General features: G+C 45.4%; 1 protein-coding gene across 1 annotated transcript in view; it reads left to right on the forward strand.

Annotated features, from left to right (window-relative positions):
- The window catches only part of LOC144689990 (protein EFR3 homolog B-like), a 177,027-nt gene that overhangs the window by 69,874 nt on the left and 81,965 nt on the right, over positions 1–25,188 (forward strand). Inside the window, exons 10-13 of the mRNA XM_078557529.1 lie at positions 5,421–5,582; positions 7,677–7,788; positions 14,984–15,035; positions 16,657–16,829. Coding sequence (XP_078413655.1) covers positions 5,421–5,582; positions 7,677–7,788; positions 14,984–15,035; positions 16,657–16,829 — 499 coding nt within the window. The remainder of the gene's footprint in view (positions 1–5,420; positions 5,583–7,676; positions 7,789–14,983; positions 15,036–16,656; positions 16,830–25,188) is intronic.

Consider the following 25,188-nt stretch of genomic DNA (forward strand, 5'->3'; position numbering starts at 1 on the left):
CCTGGGCTTCCAAAGGAGATGCAATGGAGGCTTCTGCTGCAGTCAAGAATTTTGCGTTCAGCTTTCAAACGTTTATTTGGAGCTTTGTCCTAGTGATTTTCCCTCTGTGCCTCGGTTTCTGGAGCTTCTTTTCAGGTCAGAATGCTTAGCTGAGTTTTTCCTCAGTCTTCTAGCATTGTGGTTTGTATTTGCATTTTGTTGAGGTTTTAGTTTGTTTCCACGGGCTGCCACCATGTTGTGGGGTGTTGGTTACAGTTCAGTAGGTCTGAAGAAGTCTTCTTAGCCATATGTAGGTCAATTGTTGATCTTCTTTGACTCTTAGAACTATTTACAAATATAAGGGTACAAGCTCGGAGTTGTCTCCATGCCTAGGTCTGCACGCGGCTCTGTCCAATACCACACTGATCCTGGGTGAGGTCATGTGCCTGTTACATTGCTGTGTGGGTGGTACTGTACTCACTCCCACATTAACCTTATATGTACCAGACCCTTATACTACACTCGGCACCACGGATTCCCTGTGCAACTGAACCCCTGGCTTGTAGTGAGTTAATGTCTGTCCTGGTGCCATTTAAACATGGCGCCAGAACCTTCAACAGCATGAGGTAATGACAGGGTTGATGAATCCCTGTCTGCCCTGTCACAAGATTCGCTGAGCTCCTCGCTGATGCATAATGAGCTAAAAAGTGGAAGATCGCATGTGCCTAGCTGACCCACTGCATAGAGGGAACCACACCGACTTTCCCGCCCGCCATCGGACTTACTCTCCAGAATGGAAAATTCTGCCCTCTGCCCCTTCCTGTCACACTCTGATTATCATTATCCTGTACTATTGTCTTGTCCTTTCTCTTTAAATTTCCCAAATCTCCCCTTTTGTGGACCCTCTCCCCACCAGCTATTTTGTTTCAGGTGAAGAACTAGGCAGGGATGTGATCTCCATCCAAAAGAATATGTGTCAGATAACACCAGCAATTCCTGCGTCGTGTCTTCGGTTTTTCTTCATATCTCAGCCCTTTGGCATGAAAGAGCAATCTCACTTATGTGTACACCTCTTTCAGAGTCTGAGTGACTGTCCTCTGTCTCAGTGAGCAGAGTGGGACACAGGACAAAGTCCTGTCCCTAAAGGTTAGTATTTCATTGGAGTAAACCTGTGTAAGAAAAGCACAGCACAATTATAGAACTGATTTTCTACTTTGAGCAGTAATAGAACACATCGAAGTGTCTCTTCTTATGTTACATTCACATGCTTGCTTATTCCAGTGTGTGCTGATTTAAATAATGATCTAGAGCTTGGTACTGCAGATTGAGCTTTGCCTTCAGTGATTGTGGGGTGTGCAGGACAGGATATCTGGCACAGCAACACATTTAATGTACTACTGTTGTGCCCTAAATATGCAATGACAATTCAAGCAGCACGCAAAATGATAAATCCATTGCCTTTAAGCTTAGGGTACAGCCAGAGAGTTGAGAGGATAAGACATGCCCCCTTTAACAACAACGCCTTGGAGGTTAATGCTGAGGGAAGTCGGTGAAGGGTTGGGCTGAAATGCACCTTGTTTAAAAGCCTAGCCAGTGTCTCGGTTGCCGTTGAAGAAGGGACAGTGCTGATCATATGTCAGAGAATCACTGGCATGGATTAGGAAAAGGTTAACACAAAGAGTATATTCTGAATGCATTTGCTTTCCCTATGATGCTAGACATGGCTCCAGTACACGATAACTCCCTCTAGCTGCTTCCTGACTTTAGGTGCATGTTGATCATGATGACTCTTTAGCCTTTTTCCCCTCACTCACAAGGCTGCCGATGTTTTTGAAGAGCTCACTCCGGCTTCCATGGAAACCTTTCAGTGACGTGGCTCACTTAGCTGGAAATATATAATCTGAATAACGTTACCACACAGCAGCTGTTCCGTGCTGCTAAATCATTGACTCATGCTCTGCAACATCACTGGTCCTTTATCAAGGTGCTGTGTACATTTTAGAGTTTCGGGGTATAAAACTCTTTTAATTAAAATCTCTAAGTTCCAAATTCTTAATTTCTCGCAATGGGGCCCTCAGTTGTGCCTGACCTAACAAGGTACAAATAGCTAGTATTTATGAATCAAGTAGAATTCATTAAGCAAGAATTTACATTTACTTAAAAAACAGTGAGGACAGCATGGAAGTTTCTTCAAGATCCTAAGCTTGCTCAAGCATTGCCAGCACAGGCAATGCCTTTCTCCTTCTGTCTCTGAAGCAATGTTACTGTGTTCCAGAAGAATCATAGCACAGAAGCCATGGAAAAACTGTGCCAACAAAGACTCTAATTTTCTAACTTTTATCCCTACTTTTCATTATTCCAGAATCCCTTATTTGGAAATACTCCAAATTCACCTCTTCCATTGGCTTAGGGGTGGAATTGTCCCAGATTTGCACTAAGTGCAGTAGCAGGCGGGTAAAACGACATTTTACCCACAGCCGCAATGGCTCTCTGTAGGCCAGGAGGCATAGTTCACCAGGCTCCATGTTCCTGATGTTGTACTCCTGAAGGATGAAAGAGAGAGACACGTGGGTTAAGTCTGAAGGCCCCTTAACGCACCCCAGAGAGTGCTGCCCACTACTTGGATAGCCAGAGTTCAGTGCGCTGCATGGCTGCCCGAAACCACACCAACCTCCGCCCCACTCCACCTGACCGATCGGCAGTAGCGTTGCCCATTGGACTGCAGGCTGTGCTCTCAGCTCAGGCACAGGCATTCTCCTAACCCACACTGCAAGGCTGCGCTATTAGCTTGAACCATGGGGGAGACTGGTCCAAACCAGGATGATGTCATTGCAAGAGGCTGTGAGCATCTCCAGCAGAGACTGCCCCATGGCCAGCTTTAGCAAGGAGAGTGTACAATGTGCCCAGTCATCCAACTGTTCTGTAGTCCACTAAAACGTTCAATACTCTGCAGTCTGTGCCTAAGGGGTGAAAAGCTCTGGAGCACTCGGTGACATTTTGATGCCTCTGTGTTGTTTCAGTGGGCAGAGAAGCTAGAGGCCCAACTCCAGTCATGTCAATGTGGCTGCGCCTGAACTGTCTCAGCTGCAGAGGAACAGTCAGTTTATACAAGGTTTCTCTAAGGTGTGACTGCTTCCCGCCCACCCACCCCCACCCACACCCTGACCCCGACCCCGACCCCCCCACCCCCCCACCCCCAAATCGCTTCAACCGCAGGTCACCCCTTGCCCCCCGCACCCCCTGGCAATGTGCCCCAACCTTGAAGTCCAACAGGCAACCTGGGCAAGCACTCTGCAACATTGCTGTGTACTCACCTCTGAGTTCCCATCAAAGTGCAGCTTGCCAAGCACATGCCTTTTATATGCTGTTGTGAAACACTGCGGCATGCATTCATGCCAACGTGGACGGGGATGACGATTCCGGTGTGCTGGGCCCTGTAATGATATGCAGATGTATTACAATGAGATTCCCGATGTCCAATGGTGAGAAATGCAGCTCGCCATTGATGGGCTGAGTGGACGATTGCAAACTGGTTCCATGACCTTGTGTAACGAATTTTTGGCCTTCTCGGCACATTGTTCTCTCATGCCACCGAACACACCCGACGTCAGCGGGCACGGAAAATCCCAGCCTAGATGTGGGTTGCCTGGTGTCACCCCATCTCTGTAACTAGAGTCACGTTGGCTGAAAATAATTGTCCATCTCTTATTGCCTGGGCCCCCAGTGTTAACATTCCATTGTGAACAAATGACACATCCTTGTAGATATAGAGCATTACAAGTAGTGTTACATCCTCATCAACATATTTTAACCCTAGTCCCACAGATGATAAAGCCATGAAGAACAAATGTTAATTACACTTCCTACCATAAAGTAAAAAAATGGTTTTCTCTAATATAGATGTTCTGTGCTCCGGATATGGTTAATCAATTAAACCAATGCATGGTTTTGTTTACAAGATAAGGCTTTTAGCCTTTAAGCTTAAAGCTACCTTTTAACCATGTCACAAGATGATGAAGAGGCTCTTAATTGCACACTACACAATTAAGACAATATACAACTGCTGAACCCAGATCCTGAATGCACCTTCAAAGTTATAAAATCCATTAACACCAGTACCTTGCAAACCTGCCATCCTGCTCCCAGCCTCAGCTGCAAAATGTCCCACTAGCAGCAATTCAAACTGAACTGTTCAAGGAGTGGTTAAAATAAGAACATAAGAAATAGGAGCAGGCCCCTCGAGCCTGCTCCACCATTCAATAAGGTCATGGCTGATCTTGTGTTTCGATTTCCACATTCCCATCTAACCCCGATAACCTTTGATTCCCTTGCTTAACAAGAATCTATCTCTCTCTGCCTTAAAAATATTCAGTGACCCCGTCTCCCACCACCTTATGATTCAGAGAGTTCCAAAGTCCACAACCCTCTGAGAGAAAAAAATTCTTCTCATCTCTGTCCTAAAAGGGCGACCCCTAATTTTAAAATGGTGCCCTCTAGTTCTGGACTCACCCACAAGAGGAAACATCCTTTCCACGTCCACCTTGTCAAGGCTGTTCAGGATCTTGTAAACTTCAATCAAATCACTCCTCACTCTTCTAAACTCCAGTGGAAACAAACCCAGTCTGTCCAACCTTTCCTCATAAGACAACCCACTCATTCCAGGTATCAATCTAGTAAACCTCCTCTGAACCTCCTCCAATGCCTTTACCTCCTTCCTTAAATAAGAAGACCAAAACTGCACACAGTATTCGAGGTGCGGTCTCACCAATGCCCTGTATAACTGAAGCATAACATCCTTACTTTTATGTTCAATCCCCCTCATAATAAAGGATAACATTCCATTCGCCTTCTTAATTACTTGCTGTACCTGCATACTAGCTTTTTCTGACACCCAGATCCCTCTGCACCTCAGAATTATGCAGCCGTTCCCATTTAAGTAATACTCTGCTTTTTTGTTCTTCCTGCCAAAGTGAACAACTTCACATTTTCCCACATTAAACTCCATTTGCCAGATCTTTGCCCACCCACCCATATCTATATCCATCTGCAACCTCCTTAGGTCCTCTTCAAAACATACTTTCCTACCTATCTTTGTGTCATCTGCAAATTTAGTTACCATGTCTTCACTCCCCTCATCTAAGACATTGATGTAAATCGTAAAAAGTTGAGGCCCCAGTACAGACCCCTGTGGGACTCCACTCGTCACATCCTGCCAATCAGAATAAGACCCATTTATGCCTACTCTCTGCATTCTGCCAGCCAGCCAATCTTCTATCCATGCTAATATGCTACCCCCTACACCATGCGCTTTTATTTTCCGTTGGTCCATGGGTGTTAGTTCAGACCAGCATGGAACCCCAAAAGTCATTAGTATTATCAAAATCTTACAGCTGTCACTCAGATTATGTAGCATGCACTTACTGTATTGCTTTTTTACGCAGGACCCACAGTGTTGGAGGTGTTCAACACACTGCTACGACATCTCCGCCTCAGCATTGACTATGAACTCACTGGCAAATATGATTCGACCTCCAACATCAGTAACCAGATCATTAAAGAGCACGAGGAGAGAGTTTTTCAGGAAGCTGTCATCAAGACCATTGGTGAGTGTCCAACATCCTCCTGCTTTAACCTATCTTAGCCTCTTATCCATTCTTGGTATGTGGGCATCCCTGATGAGGCCAACATCTTTTTCACATCCCGATTGAAACCTTTACATCTAGAAGAGGCACATGGCACTGCTGAAGCAGACATGCTTCCTAGAATTAAAAAGCTTCCTAAAAGGAGAAGTAAATGATCTGATATGTTTCTCAATAGAATATATAGTGAGTTAGATCATGTGTGAAATATTTTCCATTTCATGCAGTTATATTGGCAGTATTCTGACCCACTACTAGTCCTAGGCCCATCCATCTTCAGCTGCTTCATCAATGACCTTCCCTCCATCAAAGTGGGATGGTTTGCTGTTGATTGCACAATATTCAGTACCATTTATAACTCCTCAGACACTGGAGCAATATTCAGGCTTGGGTTGATAAGTGGCAAGTAACATTCCCGCCATACAAGTGCCAGGCAATGATCATCTCCAACAAGAAACAATCAACTATTTTCCCTTGACACTCAATGGCATTACCATCACTGAATCCCCCACTATCAACATCCTGGGGGTTACCATTGACCAGAAACTGAACTGGACTAGCCATATAAATACTGTGGCTACAAGAGCAGGTCAGAGGCGGGGAATAGTGTGTCGAGCAACTCACCTCCTGACTCCCCAAAGACTGTCCACCATCTACAAGGCACAAGTCAGGAGTGTGATGGAATATTCCCCACTTGCCTGGATGAGTGCAGCTCCAACAACACTCAAGAAGCTTGACACCATCCAAGAGAAAGCAGCCCACTTGATTGCCACCCCTCCCACAAACATTCACTCCCTCCACCACCAACGCACAGTGGCATCAGTGTGTACCATCTACAAGATGCACTGCAGGGACTCACCAAGCCTACTTAGACAGCACCTCCCAAACCCACAGCTGCTATCATCTGGAAGGACAAGGGCAGCAGATAGATGGGAACACTACTGCCTGGAAGTTCCCCTCCAAGTCACTCACCATCCTGACTTGGAAATATATCACCGTTCCTTCACTGTCGCTGAGTCACAATCCTGGAAATTCCTCCCTAACACCGATGTGGGTGTCCCTACACCACATGGACTGCAGCGGTTCAAGAAGACAGCTCACCACCACCTTCTCAAGGGCAATTAGGAATGGGCAATAAATGCTGGCCCAGCCAGCGATGCACATGTCCCAAAAATAAATATAAAAAAGGGGAATATAGTGTGAATAAGTGTGAAGTTATCCACTTCGGTGGTAAAAACAGAAAGACAGGGTATTTCTTCAATGGTGAGAGATTGGAAGTGTTGGTGTCCAAAGGGATCTGGGTGTCCTTGTTCATGAGTCACTAAAAGCTAACATGCAGGTGCAGCAAGCAATTAGGAAGGCCTTCATTGCAAGGGGATCTGAGTGCAGGAGTTAAAATGTCTTGCTTGTTTAGAGCCTTGGTGAGACCACACCTGGAGTATTGTGTACAGTTTTGGTTTCCTTATCTAAGGAGGGATATACTTGCTATTGAGGAAGTGCAGTGGAGATTCACTGGACTGTGCCCTGGGATGGGGGGATTTTTAATGAGGAGAGATTGAGGAAACTGGGTCTGTATTCTCTAGAGTTTCAAAGAATGAGAGGTGATCTGATTGAAACTTACAGAATTCTTACAGGGCTCGACAGGGTGGATGTGGATAGGGTGTTTCCCCTGCCTGAGGTGGGGAGGTCTAGAACCAGGGGACAGGGTCTCAGAACAAAGGCAGGCCATTTAAGACTGAGATGAGGAGGAATTTCTTCACTCAGAGGGTGGTGAATCTACCCCAGAGGGCTGTGGAAGCTCAGTCATTGGGCATGTTCAAGACAGAAACCGATAGATTTCTGAAGACTAACGACATCAAGGGATATGGGGATTGTGTGGGAATGTGGTGTGGAGTTAGATGATCAGTCATGATCTAACTGAATAGCAGAGCAGGTTCAACGGGCTGAACGGCCTACTCCTGCAGTCCCTAAGTTCCTATGGCACATTGTAGTTTTGGCTGATGGTACATTACCCCATGTTCACCTTTCCTGTTACTTCCATTTATCCTTTTCCTTCAGGTGCGTTTGCCAACACTTTACCTGCTTACCAAAGGTCAGAGGTCATGTTATTTATCATGGGAAAAGTTCCGCTGCCGACAGTTCATCAGGCTTTGGATGTCGGAAAACCAGGGTGAGCAATTACAAAGGCATGATGTGTGGCTTTCTGGTGACATTCTCCTCTCCTAACAAAGCGTGAAGAATTGGCCAAACAAGCCACTAAGTTCAAGGGCAGTTAGGGATGGGCAATAAACGCTGGCCTTGACACTGACACCCACATCCCATGAAAGAATAAAAAAAACCTTAAATCTGTGCCTTCTGGTTCTCGATCCTTCCACCAATGGGTACAGTTTCTCTCGATCTACTCTGTTGGGACCCCCTCATGATTTTGAATACCTCTACCAAATCTCTTCTCAACCTTCTTTTCTCCAAGGAATACAGTCCCAACTTCTCCAATCTATCCATGGAACTGAAGTTCCTCATCCCTGGAATCATTCTCGTGAATCTTTTCTGAACTCACTCTCATGTCTTCACATCCTTCCTAAAATGTGGTGTCCAGAGCTGGATGCAATACCCCAGCTGAGGCTGAACCAGTGTTTCATACAAGTTTAACATAACCTCCTTGCTTTTGCACTCTATTTCCCGCTTTATAAAATCCAGAATCCTGTATTTGTTAACCACTTTTCCTACATGCCCTGCCATCTTCAATGATTTGTGTATATTTACCCCCTGTCCCTTTAGAATTATACCCTTTAGTTTATATTGTCTCTCTACGTTCTTCTTGCCAAAATGAATCACTTCACACTTTGCTTTAAATTTCACCTATCACTTGTTCACCTCAGCAGCCTGTCTCTATCCTTTTGAAGTTTAACACTATCCTCCTCACAGTTCACAATACTTCTGTAGGGGTGACTACGATGTGGAAGGTTTGAGTGGACTCAGGGAGAATGCAAGGCTTTCAATGCGGATTGGTGCTGTGTTTTTAAAGTTATTGTGGTGGTTTTCACCCTCATTAGCTTGCTGTTCGATTCCATTTAAATACATCAACTCTGTTCTGGGCTGAACTATTTCTGCACAGCATTTCTCTAAAAGGAGGAAGGCAGCACCGATAGGAAGTGTGGCAGTGACAGCAGTTTCAATAGGACAAAGATTCTTTCCTTACATAACAGCTACTGTTCCTCAGAGGGATTCATTGTGTGAGATATTTCTGAGAAATATGGTGGAGTGCCATGTAATGCCAGGTCTCTGCTTCACCCGCAAAGGCCAGTCTAAACTGCAGCATGGGTGACACACAGCCATTCAACCAGCACAATAGCCCAATGTGTGCATTAACCCTCACTTAGTGTCACGCCAAGTTTTTCTTTGGGCCTGGATGTTTGGAAAAGCTGTTCACCGCCTCCTCAGTGCTGGATAAGTGCTAAAGTACTGTTACTAGTCACAGTTTGGGATATCTGAGCATTAATAAGAAGAGGGAGTGAATATGCACTCTGAAATGCTGTGCCGTGGGTTACTGAGACCCTGCACACTCACTTTCCAATAGCTGATGGACCCACAGCTTATTCCCTGCATTTGGAAAACCTATTTTCAATCCATGAAAATGCTCTTTTGATGTGCCATGTGGTGACAGAATGATGCACCAAAGCTGCCTAATGGGATCGGGGAGGATTTGGGCCGGACACCCATTTCACATTGCACCCAATTTTACGCTCCATCGACTGACTGCTAGGCAAATTATATTAACATGTAGGCTTCAGCGTCTATCAGAGACTTCATTTGAATCAGAAGGTTGTGGGTGCAAGCCCCACCTGAGAGACTGGAACACAAAATCCTAAACTGAAACTCTGGGATCAGTGCTGAGGGAGTGCAGCACTGTCGGAGTGTCAGGACTGAGGGAGTGCTGCACTATCAGAGGGCCAGTACTGAGGGAGTGCTGCACTGTCAGAGGGTCAGGACTGAGGGAGTGCTGCACTATCAGAGGGCCAGTACTGAGGGAGTGCTGCACTGTCAGAGGGTCAGGACTGAGGGAGTGCTGCACTATCAGAGGGCCAGTACTGAGGGAGTGCTGCACTGTCAGAGGGTCAGGACTGAGGGAGTGCTGCACTGTCAGAGGGTCAGTACTGAGGGAGTGCTGCACTGTCAGAGGGTCAGGACTGAGGGAGTGCTGCACTGTCAGAAGGTCAGTACTAGGGGAGTACAGCACTGTTGGACGGTCAGTACTGAGACAGTGCTGCACTGTTGGAGGGTCAGTACTGGGGGAGTGCTGCACTGTCAGAGGGTCAGTACTGGGGGAGTGCTGCACTGTCAGAGGGTCAGTACTGGGGGAGTGCTGCGCTGTCAGAGGGTCAGTACTGAGGGAGCGCTGCACTGTCAGAGGGTCAGTACTGAAGGAGCGCTGCACTGTCAAAGGGTCAGTACCGAGGGAGCGCTGCACTGTCAGAGGGTCAGTACTGAGGGAGCGCTGCACTGTCGGAGGGTCAGTACTGAGGGATTGCTGCACTGTCGGAGGGTCAGTACAGAGGGAGTGCTGCACTGTCAGATTATTGCTCCATGTCAGAGGTAGATCCCTCAGCAATATTTCAAAGAAGAGCAGGCAAGCTATCCCAGTGGCCTAGCCAATGTTTGCCCCTCAACCCAGCACCATTAAGACAGATTTATCTGACCTTTATCACATTGCTGTTTGTGAGATCTTGCTATGTGCAAATTAGTTGCCGTATTCCTACATTATGATAGTGACTACAAAAATACTTCATTGGCTGTAAAATCGTTTGAGCGATTGAGGTCATGAAAGGTGCTATATAAATGCAAGTCTTTTTCTCAGCTTCTGAAGCATCAGTAAAGCTGCCTATGTCCAGCAGAGGGAGCCAAATATCTTAAGCCTGAGCATAGGCTTTATTGCATTTACAAAACCTTCACTGTATTGTGCTCACAATCTAAACCATTAGAACATAAAGGAGCTGAATTTTCCAATGCACCCTCTGGAAAAGCATAGAATCATTGACAGCAACTTCTGGAGTTTGATGTTCTCTGCGCATGTGCAGATTCCAAAATCTTTGGTCAGTGGAGTGATAACAACAAGAGACGACAATTAAGAATTAGCAATTCAAAAGTATAAATGTTGGAAATACACTGTCTATTAATCAATATCTGAAAGAGGAACAAGAGGATGTTTGAGGTGCAACTCTAACATAAAGTTCCATTTTCTCCTTAGCAAAGAGACAGGCCACTTCACCCACTCCAGCAGAAAACACAGGCCATTTGCCTTATTTAGTAATTCTCCACTTGAACAGTGCAGTTGAATCAAACTCCCCTGCTCATTCTCCTAAATATTCATCTTCTAACTTGGGTGAAAGCTATTCACTGGTGGAAAGCTATTGTCCAACTTTCACAGGAATAAAGTATGGGTGGTCATCACAGCAGCCCTGTGTACTCTGAGCTTGATCCACTACTCATCTGGGGCACTCACTCAGTTTGTCAAACAGAGGCTTTGATGGTTCTTCAGGATCTCTCCATGGATATGAACTTCTCTGCTCAGGATGCTACCCTGGTCGGTGAATCTGCCCTCAGCCAGAAGCTTGTGATCATCAATAGCGATGGTTGGTGGAGTTTGGAGGTCGGGGCTGTTTGGAAGTGTCCCGTGTCTCCTTAAGACCGATTGCAGGCACATTGTTACAAGATGGTTCATGGTTGTTTGTATACCAGCATGGCAATGACCATGAGGTTATTGGGGGTAGGCAGAATGTGGAGTTGAGGCCACAGTCAGATCAGCCATGATCTTATTAAATGGCAGAGCAGACTCGAGGGGCCAAATGGCCTACTCCTGCTCCTAATTTATGTGTTCATATGTTCTTATGACCACAATCAGCAACTTGTTCTTCCAGAAATAAAAACAAAAAATGCTGGAAAAACTCAGCATGTCTGACAGCATCAGAGCTCTGAAGAAGGGTCATATGGACTCAAAACGTTAACTCTGTCTCTCGCTCCACAGATGCTGCCATACTTGCTGAATTTTTCCAGCATTTTCTGTTTTTTTATTTCAGATTTCCAGCATCTTCAGTATTTCGCTTTTATTTTGTTCTTGCAGAACCTTGGTCTCCTGTAGTGTAAGCTTAAAGAGTTGAATCAGTCCTGGATCCCATCTTGAATTCTATATTGAAGTTATTGAAAGCCACAAGAAGGAAAACGGCATGCGAAGACCTAAAAGCGATGGTTTGAGGGCACATCCGTCCTTCACACTCTTAGTAATGGGGAAGGAGTTAGAATTAGCCCCATTTTCCATCATAGTTTTCAAATCTTCAGTTGCCTGGACCTTAAGCTCTGGAATTCCCTACCTAAACCTCTCTACTCACTTTCCTTCTTTAAGACAGTCCTTAAAACCAACCTCTTTGAACCAACTTTTCATCATATGCCCAACTGTCTCTTTATGTGCTTGGTGTCATATTTTGTGCTATAAAGCCTCTGTGAAGCATTTTATTCAATTAAAGTCACCATATCAATGCACATTGTTGTTAAACTGGGTATAAAGTACTTAGTATCTGTGCCTGAGGTTATGGTTAGATTTAATCAGTTCTTGTAATTTTTTTAAATATCCATTGCCAAGTGAGAGTATCATGCTTAGTAAACAGCACCAGAAATAGAATCGAAAACAAAATAACTGGGGGAAATTTGGAGGGAAGAAACAGGACACTGAGGCAAATTAGTGAACAGAGTGTGCTGAAGCTCTGATAGCATCAGGCAATAATCCCTTATTTATTACTGACACAAGACATTTTGTCAAAGCTTTTCATCTTGCATTCATCAGGACAATTCACAGGAATACCAATGTCAGGGGAAACAACTTTGTACTGTATGAGAAGAGAGTGCTAATTGGTTGGCAAGTGGACTCTGATTGGTAGAACATTACCATGGAGAATGCCCCAGTTAATGGTGACTAACAGTTAACTGCCAAGCATTGTTTGTAATTTAAACTAGGCAGTTTGACTCTAATTGGTCAAGGCATTGCCCTGGGGAATGAACCAGCAAATGGCTGTCACTTATTTTGTTTAGCTAAAACAGGCACAATGTGTGTACGTGTTCTTTCTGTCTGCAAAGAACAGGGCCCCGTGTATTAATATATGTAGTTTCTAGTACATGCAAATGCAACACATTGCGAGCGTGACTAACAATCTTAAATTGGTTGTCAGCGTAATTCTTAGCACACTGAGGATTATTTAGCGAATATTGTCCAATTGTGGAATCACATCTAATGTTGGACACTGTGTTTTGAGTTTTTCCAGCACAGGCTGGTTGGGTAGGGTCTGTACCCTGCCCATTGCAAACAGCAAAAGGGACATGCTGTTTGAATTTGAGCAACAGGTGAAGTTAGCTGTTTCACGCTGCTACTATGCAGTAGCAACACGAGTGGTGTTCACCACTAACAGGAAGCTGCTGTCAAGCCAAAAAGACATTCTGCCTATCACACAAATGGGTGATGTGGTATATGGATTTCAGTGTCAGTGTGATGCTGGTGGCCGTATGTCCCAAAGACTGGTGGATCATATCAAACAGCATGTCCCAGCCGCTGTTCACAACGGGCAGGGTACAGACTGTACTCAATACACAAATAACCAATTTAGGACTGTCAAGTTCTGTACTACCAAATGACAATCTCTTATTTCATATCTCATACTTGCTTTCAGCTGAGATATCACATAGTGGGTGGAGTAAACACTCTAAAGCAGATGCATTAAGACCTAACAGCTTTCGAAAAGCTTTTGCCCTTGTGACTTTCCATTGAAGCATTGAAAAAAACCTCAACTTATTGCAAATACATGGATTTGGTTTGTGCTGGACAAGAAAGTTCATCCAGACTTGGCTTTTGGTGTCAATTGAATGTTTCCCTCCAGAGATTAGTGCCAATAAAATGGACAGCCTAATGCAGAAGTGCAGTACATTTTGTAGCTGCTTTTGTCAGGGTGGGGAGAGAGCTCGGACATCTTAAAGGCAATAAATGCAGGCCTAACCAGTGGAGCCCACATCCCTTGAATGAATAAAATAAAACCTGAAGCACTGACAGTATCTGTGGAACAGTTTCAGTGGCATACATACACATCAACACAAAGTTCGCAAGAATATAGAGTAACTTCAGCTAAGGAAGACCTTGCTGCCCTTCGATCCCATTCTTCTTCAATAACAAATCTACTGTCTGTCCATCACACCGTCCAGCTACTTTATGCCACCGTCTTCCTAGGGTCCCTATTCCAGCTGTGGACCCAACCACTGTATAGGAAAACCTACTGCCACTATGTTGTTGGATACTTTTCTGGCATTCAGTCTTGGATGAGAAACAATTTTCTTCAGATAAACTTTGGTAAGTTAAGAACCATGATCTTTTGCCTCTGCATGACTGCCATCTTTCCTGGTCACTGCCTCAGGCTGAACTAGGCTGAGTCCACCAGCATCAACATCTTGGAGGTCGCCATTGACCTAAAGTTGAATTGGACTAGATGCTATCAACAGATCTGAAGGATAACACTGAACTGGTTGGATTTTTATTGAATTCAGGGTGGGATTAGTACTCAGCGCCTATGGTCTGCTAGTCCAATACCACATCTACGACACCACTGTATCCACCAGACTTCCTGCAGTCACAATTATTCTGAGATAGGAAGGGAAGTTCTCCAAAAACCAGTGTGTGAGGCGTGCACTGCAGGTAAGCTGCCTCTTTTCTCAGTAGGTGTGGAGGTTGTGGTTAACAGAGCTACCAGTTACTAGTCAGCCATTTTTCACCCATAAGCTGTGTTACTACAAGATAACATGTTCATCCTCCTTCAGAAATTGCCAGATTTGCTCCATGCACAGCCCTCAAGTACAATGGGAAGAAATGCTACTGTGTTGCTGCACAGCACAGACATCAGCAGAAACATTAAAATAAAGGCAAAATACTGCAGATGCTGGAAATCTGAAACGAAAACAAGAAATGCTGGAAAAACTCAGCAGGTCTGACAGCATCTGTGGAGAGAGAGACAGAGATAACATTTTGAGTCCATATGACTCTTCTACAGATCTAAAGGGAAGTACCTCATAGGGACTCGAAACATTATCTCTGTCTCTTTCTCCACAGATGCTGTCAGACCCGCTAAGTTTTTCCAGCATTTCTTGTTTTCGTATCAGCTGAAACATCATGATCATGTGCAAGTGCTGAGCAGCGGAGAGGGCACAGGCTGATTCGGCAACCTACCTCTGTACCAATGTCCTTTGTCGTTTGACTGATTGCTACTGTATTTTATGTTCAATGCAGTAAAACAGGTCTGTAACGGAGTATTCATTTCATGTTCTGCTTCCTGTTCCAGGGATAATGGAAATCGTATGATTCAGTTGATGCTGCTAAAGTCCCTCCTACAGGTATGATTGTGGAAAATATTCCCTCAGTTCTTCAGTGCAGACCCATTGGTAAAGTCAAAATGTGGCTCACTCATGCATACCTAAATCACCAAAGTGCTAATTGGGCACAACCAGCCTTGCTGCCTGAGAATAGAAAGCAAAATTCACTCAGTACTTACAACTCTGATAATGCAGTTCCCTGTTATATGCTATGTTTTACCTGCCCTGGGAGTGTATGATGGGGACAGTGTAGAGGGAGTTTTACTCAGTATCTAACCCCGTGCTGTACTTGTCCTGGGAGTGTTTGATGGGGACAGTGTAGAGGGAGCTTTACTCTGTATCTAACCCCGAGCTGTACCTGTCCTGGGAGTGTTTGATGGGGACAGTGTAGAGGAAGCTTTACTCTGTATCTAACCCCGTACTGTACCTGTCCTGGGAATGTTTGATGGGGACAGTGTAGACGGAGCTTTACTCTGTATCTAACCCTGTGTTGTACCTGCTTGGGGAGTGTTTGATGAGGACGGTGTAGAGGGAGCTTTACTCTGTATCTAACCCTGTGCTGTACCTGTCCTGGGAGTGTTGATGGGACGGTGTAGAGGGAACTTTACTCAGTATCTAACCCCGTGCTGTACCTGTCCTGGGAGTGTTTGATGGGGACGGTGTAGAGGGAGCTTTACTCTGTATCTAACCCCGTGCTGTACCTGTCCTGGGAATGTTTGATGGGGACAGTGTAGATGGAGCTTTACTCTGTATCTAAGCCCGTGTTGTACCTGCTTGGGGAGTGTTTAATGAGGACGGTGTAGAGGGAGCTTTACTCTGTATCTAACCCTGTGCTGTACCTGTCCTGGGAGTGCTGATGGGACGGTGTAGAGGGAGCTTTACTCAGTATCTAACCCCGTGCTGTACCTGTCCTGGGAGTGTTTGATGGGGACGGTGTAGAGGGAGCTTTGCTCTGTATCTAACCCTGTGCTGTACCTGTCCTGGGAATGTTTGATGGGGACAGTGTAGATGGAGCTTTACCCTGTATCTAAGCACGTGTTGTACCTGCTTGGGGAGTGTTTGATGAGGACGGTGTAGAGGGAGCTTTACTCAGTATCTAACCCCGTGCTGTACCTGTCCTGGGAGTGTTTGATAGGGACAGTGTAGATGGAGCTTTACTTTATATCTAACCCCGTGCTGTACCTGTCCTGGGAGTGTTTGATGGGGACAGTGTAGATGGAGCTTTACTCTGTATCTAACCCTGTGCTGTACCTGTCCTGGGAGTGTTTGATGGGGACGGTGTAGAGGGAGCTTTACTCTGTATCTAACCCCGTGCTGTACCTGTCCTGGGATGTTTGATGGGGACAGTGTAGAGGGAGCTTTACTCTGTATCTAACCCCGTGCTGTACCTGTCCTGGGAGTGTTTGATGGACAGAAGTGGAAAAGTATTCCGATCTGCTATGGTGAGCATTGCTCACTCAAATAAACACAAATTTGGGTTTAACCTGTGATTAAGAATTTAAAAAGCTGAGCTCTGTGTTTCAGTGGAAGGAGGTGAAAATGTTGCATCTGAGCTATTTTCAAGTGTTTTATGTCACTGATTCTTCCTCTGACTGTTCTGTTTCAGTGTATAATTTTTCTATTTCTTTGCTGTTACCTGAAGGTGACGATTGGATTCCAGAGCAATAATCTGTTAGCAACCTTGCCCACCTCCTTCCTGGAACCCCTTCTATCTGCCTCATTAATGGAGGATGCTGAACTTCGCCTCCTGGTCATAGAGATCCTCCTCAGTCTGATTGACCGCCAAGGAAACAGACACAAGTTCTCTCACATCAGGTATGTCCCAAGTGAAACCATTGCACTAATAGAATGGCTACAGAACAGAAGGAGGCCATTCAGCCTGTCATGTCCTCATGATTTTGAACCTCCTCTCAACCATCTCTTCTCCAAGAGAACAAGCCTAGCTCCCATGTGGGACCTTGCCAAAGGCTTTGCTGAAATCCATAAAAATTACGTCAACTACACTACCCTCATCTATACACCTGGTCACCTCCTCAAAAAATTCAGTCAAATTTGTTTTTACATGACTTCCCTCTGACAAAGCCATGCTGACTATCCCTGAGCAAACCTTGCCTCACCAAGTGGAGATAGATTCTCTCCTTCAGAATTTTCTCCAACAGTTTCCCTACCACTGACGTGAGACTCACTGGTCTGTAGTTCCCTGGCTTATCTCTACAACCCTTCTTAACACATTAGCTGTTCTCCAGTCCTCTGGCACCTCCCCCGTGGCCTGAGAGGAATTAAAAATTTGGGTCAGAGCCCCTGCGATCTCCTCCCTTGCCTCCCTCAGCAGTCTGGGACACAAATCACCCATTCCCTTCCTGCCTGTGGACTCTTAGCCTGCAGTGTGACCACCTCTTTATATGCGCTTTCTACAATACTCTCCACCTCGCGTATGCTCCACAGTGTCCCCAGCCGCCGCTCCAGCTCCAAAACCCGGGCTTCCAGGAGCTGCAGCTGGAGACACTTCCCGCACACATGCTGGCCCCGGGCACTGGAAATGTTCCCGGCTTCCCACATAGAGCAGGAGGGGCACACCACGGCTTTGAGCTCTCCTGCCATGACTTACCCCTTTAAATTAAATTAAACCTTTTGGAAGATACTTCATATCAAATAATATCAATTACTCGAGGGCCCTTCTTCCCTGCTCCTCATTGTTACAGAATATAGCCCTTACAAACGATGAATCACAAGATAAGACCTTTAAAACTATAAGCGATAAAAGTAGTAAATACTTACCTGACCGTACTCACGGTACTTAAAGGATCACCTCGTTCCCTCCTCACCGAACTCTCTCATTCACCAAACTCTGATTTAAGCACTCCCAAAGCAGCACTCCTGGGCAGACAAAGTCAGCACTGTAAGATGACCTGTTTTTATACTCTCTGAATCTAGCCTCTGAAACCCTGTTTAAGCCAGTTATCTAATTAACTAGTTATAGCTGCAAGCAGAGCCTGTGTAAACCCTGTTTTAAAGCTGGCCTAAAACTCATCTTCTTCCAACCCAAACAGCAACTTTTAGTTAATTATTAAATTAAAGAAAGACGAGCGTTTGGATAGAAATTAACACTTAAATTCCCTCAGTCACCAAACTCCAACTTAAGCACTCTATTGCAGTCCAAAGCAGCACCCCCAAGGCAGACAAAGTCAGCACTGTAAGATGGCCACATCCTCTGTGAGTAACCCTTGTCCCCGAGGAACCATCCCTGCAGCCCCTGTGGACCCTGGAGGATGTCAGGGATCTGAGAGCTGCTGAGAAGGTAGGAGTCATGGACACTTCCTGGGAACTATGTGCAGACCTGTAGGATGTGTTTGTGGTGGTCGCACACCAGCTGAACATTAAGGTGGTGGTGGGGGAGCATTTTAGTGATAGTGACCACAACATGGTACAGTTTAAGTTTGTTATGGACAAAGAAATAGACAAGTTGCAAAAAAATGCTTTGGATTGGGGGAGAGTGGATTTTAGTAATATAAGGCGGGATCTGGCCAAGGTAGACTGGGAACAGTTACTTGTGGGGAAATCTACACAGGAACAGTGGAGGGTGTTCAAAAAGGGAATGGGGAGGGTATAGGCTCAACATGTTCCCTCTAGGGTGATAGGAAGGAGTAACAAGCCCAGAGAACCATGGATGACCAGAGATATTTAGGATACGATGAGAAGGAAAAGAGAGGCTTTTAGCAGGTACAAGGGAAGCAAATCAGTGGAGGTATTAGTAGAGTACAGTAAGTGCAGGGTGGAGCTTAAGAAAGCAATTAGGAGAGCAAAGAGGGGATATGAGAAAGTTCTGGCTGGTAAAAGTAGGGAAAATCTCAAGATATTCTATAAGTATATCAATGGGAAGAGGATAACTAGGGAAGGTGTAGGGCCCATAAGGGACCAAGAGGACAATCTATGGGTGGAGCCAGAGGACATCGCTAGAGTGTTGAATGAATACTTCACATCCGTCTTCACCCAAGAGAATGAGGATGAAGGTATCGAACTCGGGGAGAGAGACTGCGAGGTTCTTAAGCAAACTGATATAGGGAGTGACAAGGTATTGGAGGTGTTGGCAGGCTTAAAAGTGGGCAAGTATCCAGGTCCAGGTGATTTGTGTCCCAGACTGCTGAGGGAGGCAAGGGAGGATATCACAGGGTCTCTGACCCAAATTTTTAATTCCTCTCTGGCCACGGGGGAGGTTCCAGAGGACTGGAGAACAGCTAATGTGGTTCCGTATTTAAGAAAGTTTGTAGGGATGAGCCAGGGAATTAAAGGCCAGTGAGCCTCACGCCAGTGTTAGGGAAACTATTGGAGAAAGTGCTGAAGGAGAGAATCTATCTCCACTTGGAGAGGCAAGGTTTGATCAGGGATAGTCAGCATGGCTTTGTCAGAGGGAGGTCATACCCAACAAATTTGATTGAATTTTTTGAGGAGGTGACCAGGTGTGTAGATGAGGGTAGTGCAGTTGATGTAGTTTTTATGGATTTCAGCAAAGCCCTTGACAAGGTCCCATATGGGAGACTTATAAAGAAGTCAAACGCACATGGGATACAGGGTAATTTGATAAGGTGGATTCCAAATGAGCTTAGTTGTAGGAGACAGAGGGTGATGACAGAAGGATGTTTTAGTGACTGGAAGCCAGTGTCCAGTGGCGTACCACAGGGATCTGTGCTGGGTCCCCTATTATTTGTCATTTTTATAAACGACATAGATGACTATGTGGGGGGTAGGATTAGTAAGTTTGCGGATAATACAAAGATTGGCTGGGTGGTTAACAGTGAGGTTGAGTATCTTGTGCTACAGAAAGATATAGACGGGATGGTCAAATGGGCAGACAAGCGGCAGATGGAATTTATCCCTGAAAAGTGTGAGGTGATACACTTTGGAAGGAGTAATTTGACAAGGAAGTATTCAATGAACGGCATGACACTAGGAAGTTCTAAGGAACAAAGGGACCTTGGCGTGTGTGTCCATAGATCTCTGAAGGTGGAGGGGCATGTTAGTGGGGTGGTGAAAAAGGCATATGGGACACTTGCCTTTATCAATCGAGGCAAAGATTACAAATGTAGGGAGGTGATATTGGAATTGTACAGAACCTTGGTGAGGCCACAGCTGGAGTACTGTGTGCAGTTCTGGTCACCACATTATAGGAAGGATGTGATTGCACTGGAGGGGGTGCAGAGGAAATTCACCAGGATGTTGCCTGGGATGAAACATTTAAGTTATGAAGAGAAGTTGGATAGATTTGGGTTGTTTTCGTTGGAACAGAGAAGACTAAGGGGCGACCTGATCGAGGTGTACAAGATTATGAGGGGCATGGACAGGGTGGATAGGGAGCAGCTGTCCCCCTTAGTTGAAGGGCCAGTCACAAGAGTACACAAGTTCAAGGTGAGGGGCAGGAGGTTTAGGGGGGATGTGAGGAAAATCTTTTTTACCCAGAGGGTGGTGACGGTCTGGAATGCACTGCCTGAGAGGGTGGTGGAGGCGGGTTGCCTCACATCCTTTAAAAAGTACCTGGATGAACACTTGGCACATCATAACATCCAGGGCTATGGGCCAAGTGCTGGTAAATGGGATTAGGTAGGTAGGTCAGGTGTTTCTCACGTGTTGGTGCAGACCCGATGGGCCGAAGGGACTCTTCTGCACTGTGTGATTTTGTGATTCTGGGTGGTAGCCCTTGCGATTGACTGCTTGTTGCAATGGAGATCTGTGCACCATGCGAGTGCAGATGATGGCACCCTGCACCTGTAGGAAACCTGAGATCGGTGCAAATCCCAACCCTCTTCCTTCCTGGCTTTCCTGATCTCGTGCGAAATCCACAAAGTTGTGTGCCTTCAGGAATATGGCATCTGTGACCTCCTGGATGCATTTGTGTGTGGAGGCTTGTGATATCCCACAGAGATCATATGTGGAGCCCTGAAAGGAGCCACTGGCATAAAAATTGAGTGCTGCAGTCACTTTTATGGCCATGGGCAGTGGACACCCTCCATGTTCCGTGGCATATGCGCAGTCTTCGGCAACACTGGTTCTTGGTAATCTGCATGAATGTCAAGTGGTGCCTGTAGACCCTGGGTCTAACTAGGTGCCGACCAGCAACGTCTCACTGTGGCTCTTCAATGGTGTGTGCAGGAGCCCCAGCTGCCCCTTCTTCTTGTGGGTGCTGCTCCTCCCTCTGCCCAGCCAGGTGCCCCTGTCACTCTCTTCTACTTCGCCTCCGCTTCCTGTCAGCCATGAAGCATGCAGCTAGGTCACCAGGCTCCATGCTTCTGATGCACTCAACCTGCTGAATGAAAGAGAGAGGTGCGTGGGTTAGCATGGGTGTACTAAGAACCTCTCTTGGTTAAGCCTGATGGCCTTTTAACACATCCCAGAGATTGCTAGCCAGCACTTGGGTGGCCAGAGATTAGTGCGCTGCATGGCTGCCTGAAACCCCATCCACCTCCGCCCCACTCCACCTGACCGATTGGCAGCAGCTTTGCCCACTGGACTGCATTCTGTGCTCTTAGCTCAGGCGCAGGCATTCTCCTAACCCGCACTGCAAGGCTGCACTGTTAGCTTGAACCATGGGGGAGACTGGTCCAGACCGGGATGATGACATTGCAAAGGGGCTGTGAGCACCTCCACCAGTGACTGTTCAATGGCCAGCTTTCAGCAAGGAGATTGTACAACGTGCCCAGTCATCCAACTGTTCTGCAGTCCAATAAAACATTCATTAGTTTGCAGTCTGTGCCTGAGGGGTGAAAAGTTCAGGAGCACTTTCGTGCCTCTGCGTTACTTGAGTGGGTAGATAAGCTGGAAGCCCAACTCCATGCATGTCAACGTGCTTGCGTTTGAATTGTCTCAGCTGCAGAGGAATTGTCACTTCATACAAGAATTCCCTAATGCGTGGCCGCTTCCCTCCATTCCCCTGCCCCACCTCCCACATGTGCTTGTGCACTACCATCAGACCGTGCTGCCTTGCGACTCTCCAACTCGACCCAATTGCAGTGCAGCTCTTGACCTGGCACCACACTATCAGCCAGCTGGGAAAAAGTGACTTGCCTGTGCCTTCACCTGAATGCACGGCACCTCTTCCTTGAAGTTGAACAGCTGACCCTCGCGAGTGCTGCGCAACATTAACTGTGCACTCACTCCCATGGTCCCCTCGCAGTTAGCTCTCCAGCTGCCTGCTTTTTAAATGTTGTTGTGAAACATGTCGCTGTGCAAACATGCCGACATGCCCGGATGATCCAGCGAGCAGGGCTTATAATTATATGTGGATGTTTTAAAATGCCACTCCCAATGTGTGGCGGCAGGAAACACAGCCTGCCATTGACGGGCAGAGCAGATGATTTTACCTCTGCCAATTCTAATGGCAATATCCCAGCTGATCGACAGAACTAATGTGTGCCACACAATGCCTTCAAGAAAGAATAGCAAGTGCGCAGCTCAATTCAAATTTGAGAAAAAAAAGACAGAATGGGTTAACGAGCATTGGCAAAACAGTCGTATTATCACCCACAGAACCATCTAACTCTATGCCCTGGAATGAGTGGGTTGTCTTCTGAGGAAAGGTTGGACAGACTGGACTTGTTTTAGCTGAAGTTTAGAAGAGTGAGGGGTGATTTGATTGAAGTTTACAAGATTCTGAATGGTCTGGACAAGGTGGACGTGGAAAGGATGCTTCCTCTTGTGGGTGAGTCCAGAACTAGGGGTCACTGTTTTAAAATTAGGGGCCACCTTTTTAGGACAGAGATGAGAAGAATTTTTGTCTCTCTGAGTGTTGTGCGGCTTTGGAATTCTCTGCCTCCGAAGGTGGTGGAGGCGGGGTCATTGAATATTTTTAAGGCAGAGGTAGATAGATTCTTGTTAGGCAAGGGAATCAGAGGTTATCCGGGTAGATGGAAATGTGGAACTCAAAACACAAACAGATCAACCATGACCTTATTGAATGGCGGAGCAGGTGTGAGGGGCCAAATGGCCTACTCCTGTTCCTAGTGCATATGTTTTTAAATTCTAAGTGGAAAAATTTCAGAATTCAAGCAAGGCTAGTGCCAGGTGATGCACAAAATGCATGAAAAGGCATGATTTAGTACTCTGTAAGAAAATAAAAATGTCACTGCAGCTAACACCTGAACTTGACGTTAAAATAATCTGATTCCACCATTTTCTCATCCAACATTGAGAAAAGATGTATATCGATTGGCTTGCTTTGGAAATATAGATGAACCACCAATTAACTTATAATTGCCAGCAAACAAGACAGTTACCAAGATTGTTGAAAGAAACCATTCTTGTAAAGATGGCAGGCCATGAGGAGACACTGTTCACAATGGTCCCATCTCGTATGGTGGATGGCACCAAATTTAAGCCAAATGTGATATTCAAACACAAAGCTCTCCCCAAGGAGAAATTTCAGAAAGGCATTGCCATCCATGTTCAGGAGAAAGGCCGGATGGATGAAGGCAAGAAATGGATTAAAGTGTAGAATTTGAAACCAGGAGGACTATGCAAAGAAAAAAGATTGCTCCTCTGGGAGATGCTCAAATCCTACGCTGTCGATGATGTAGATCATGATGTAAGATCAACAGCAACATTGCAGCTATTCCCAGCAGTTTTACAAGTATTGTTCACCCCTTGGATGTGTGTATAAATAAACCTCTTAAGGACAGTATTGGAAAGACGTGGAACAATTGGATGTTGGAAGGTGGGGAACCATTCACTAAAGGCAGAAAAATGCGTGCACAATTACAAGCAACATTGTGCCAATGGAACATAGAAGTATGGAATGAACTTGTTATCAATATTTTCAAAAATAATTTCTAAAATGTGAAATACCGAATACACCTGAAGATGCCGAGGACAGATACATGTGAAATGATGATACCGAGTTTACCGGCACTACCAAGGATGATGATGATGAATGGGAGCACAGAGCAGATATGATGAGGACTGTGTGTGATGAGGAACAAGTGCTAACTTGGGAATTTAGTACAGGTGGGATCTCTCTGGTAAGGTTTCTCAAGCTATAATTTAGAATAACAGCTAGATTGTGACTCAGAACTTTAAAATTGAAAGCTACTTAAAAAGCCTGGTTTAACGGAAACTTCCTAGCAATGGCAGTTAACTGTCAATGAATTGAAGGTGGTTGTCTGAATATCTTCTAGCAAGAGTAAGTGAGCTACATTGGGAACCCGATTGATAATGTTAAATTGGTTGTTAGTGTAATTTTTAGCACAATCAGGAGTGCTCAGCAAGTTCTGCCCAATTGTGGAATCACATCTAACATTAGACATTGTGTTCTGAGTTTTGCAAGCAGGTTGGTTGAGTACAGTCAGTACTCTTCCCATTGCGAACAGTGTTGTTTGATACGATTTTCCAGTCATTGAGATGTAAGGCCTACACACCAGCACTGAAATTCATCTACCACATTACTCATTTGTGTAGTACAGAGTACATTTTTTTGGCTTGATGGCAGCGTCCTGTTTTGGAAAATAACACTTGTGTTGCTACTGAATAGTAGCAGTGTGAAAAGACAAGCTTCACCTGTTGTTCAAATTTTTGAGGTACCTTACCTTTCACCCTTGTGTCTATTCTCACAGTAGAAGACGCAAGTTCCATACCAGATATAGAAGGTAACCTCGGGGCTAAAACAAGTGAGGAAATTAAAGTAATTAATATCAGCAGAGAAAAAGTGCTGTCAAAACTCAAGGGAATAAAATCCGACAAATCCACAGAACCTCATGGCCTACATCCTAGGGTTCTAAAAGAGATAGCTGCAGAGACTGAGGATGTGCTGGCTTTGATTTTCCAAAGTTCCCTCGAGTCTAGGACAGTCTCAGGAGATTGGAGTTGGAAAATGTAATACTGTTATTCAAGAAAGGAAGAAGAGAGAAAACAGGGAACTGCAGGCCAGTTAGCCTAACATCAGTCATCGGGAAATTGCTGGGACCTATTATTAAGGAAACCTTAACGATATATTTAGAAAAGCATGGTATGGTTAGAACAAATCAACATAGTCTTACTAAAGGGAATCCCGTTTGACAAATTTATGACAGCTTTTTTGAGGATGTAACTAGTTGGGTAGATAAAGGACAATCAATGGATGTAGTATACTTGGATTTTCGAAAGGCATTCGATAAGGTGCCACACGAAAGTTTAACAGGTATGATAAGGGCTC

Source organism: Cetorhinus maximus, chromosome 14 (genome assembly GCF_964194155.1).
Source record: "Cetorhinus maximus chromosome 14, sCetMax3.hap1.1, whole genome shotgun sequence".
NCBI classification, from domain to species: Eukaryota; Metazoa; Chordata; class Chondrichthyes; order Lamniformes; family Cetorhinidae; genus Cetorhinus; species Cetorhinus maximus.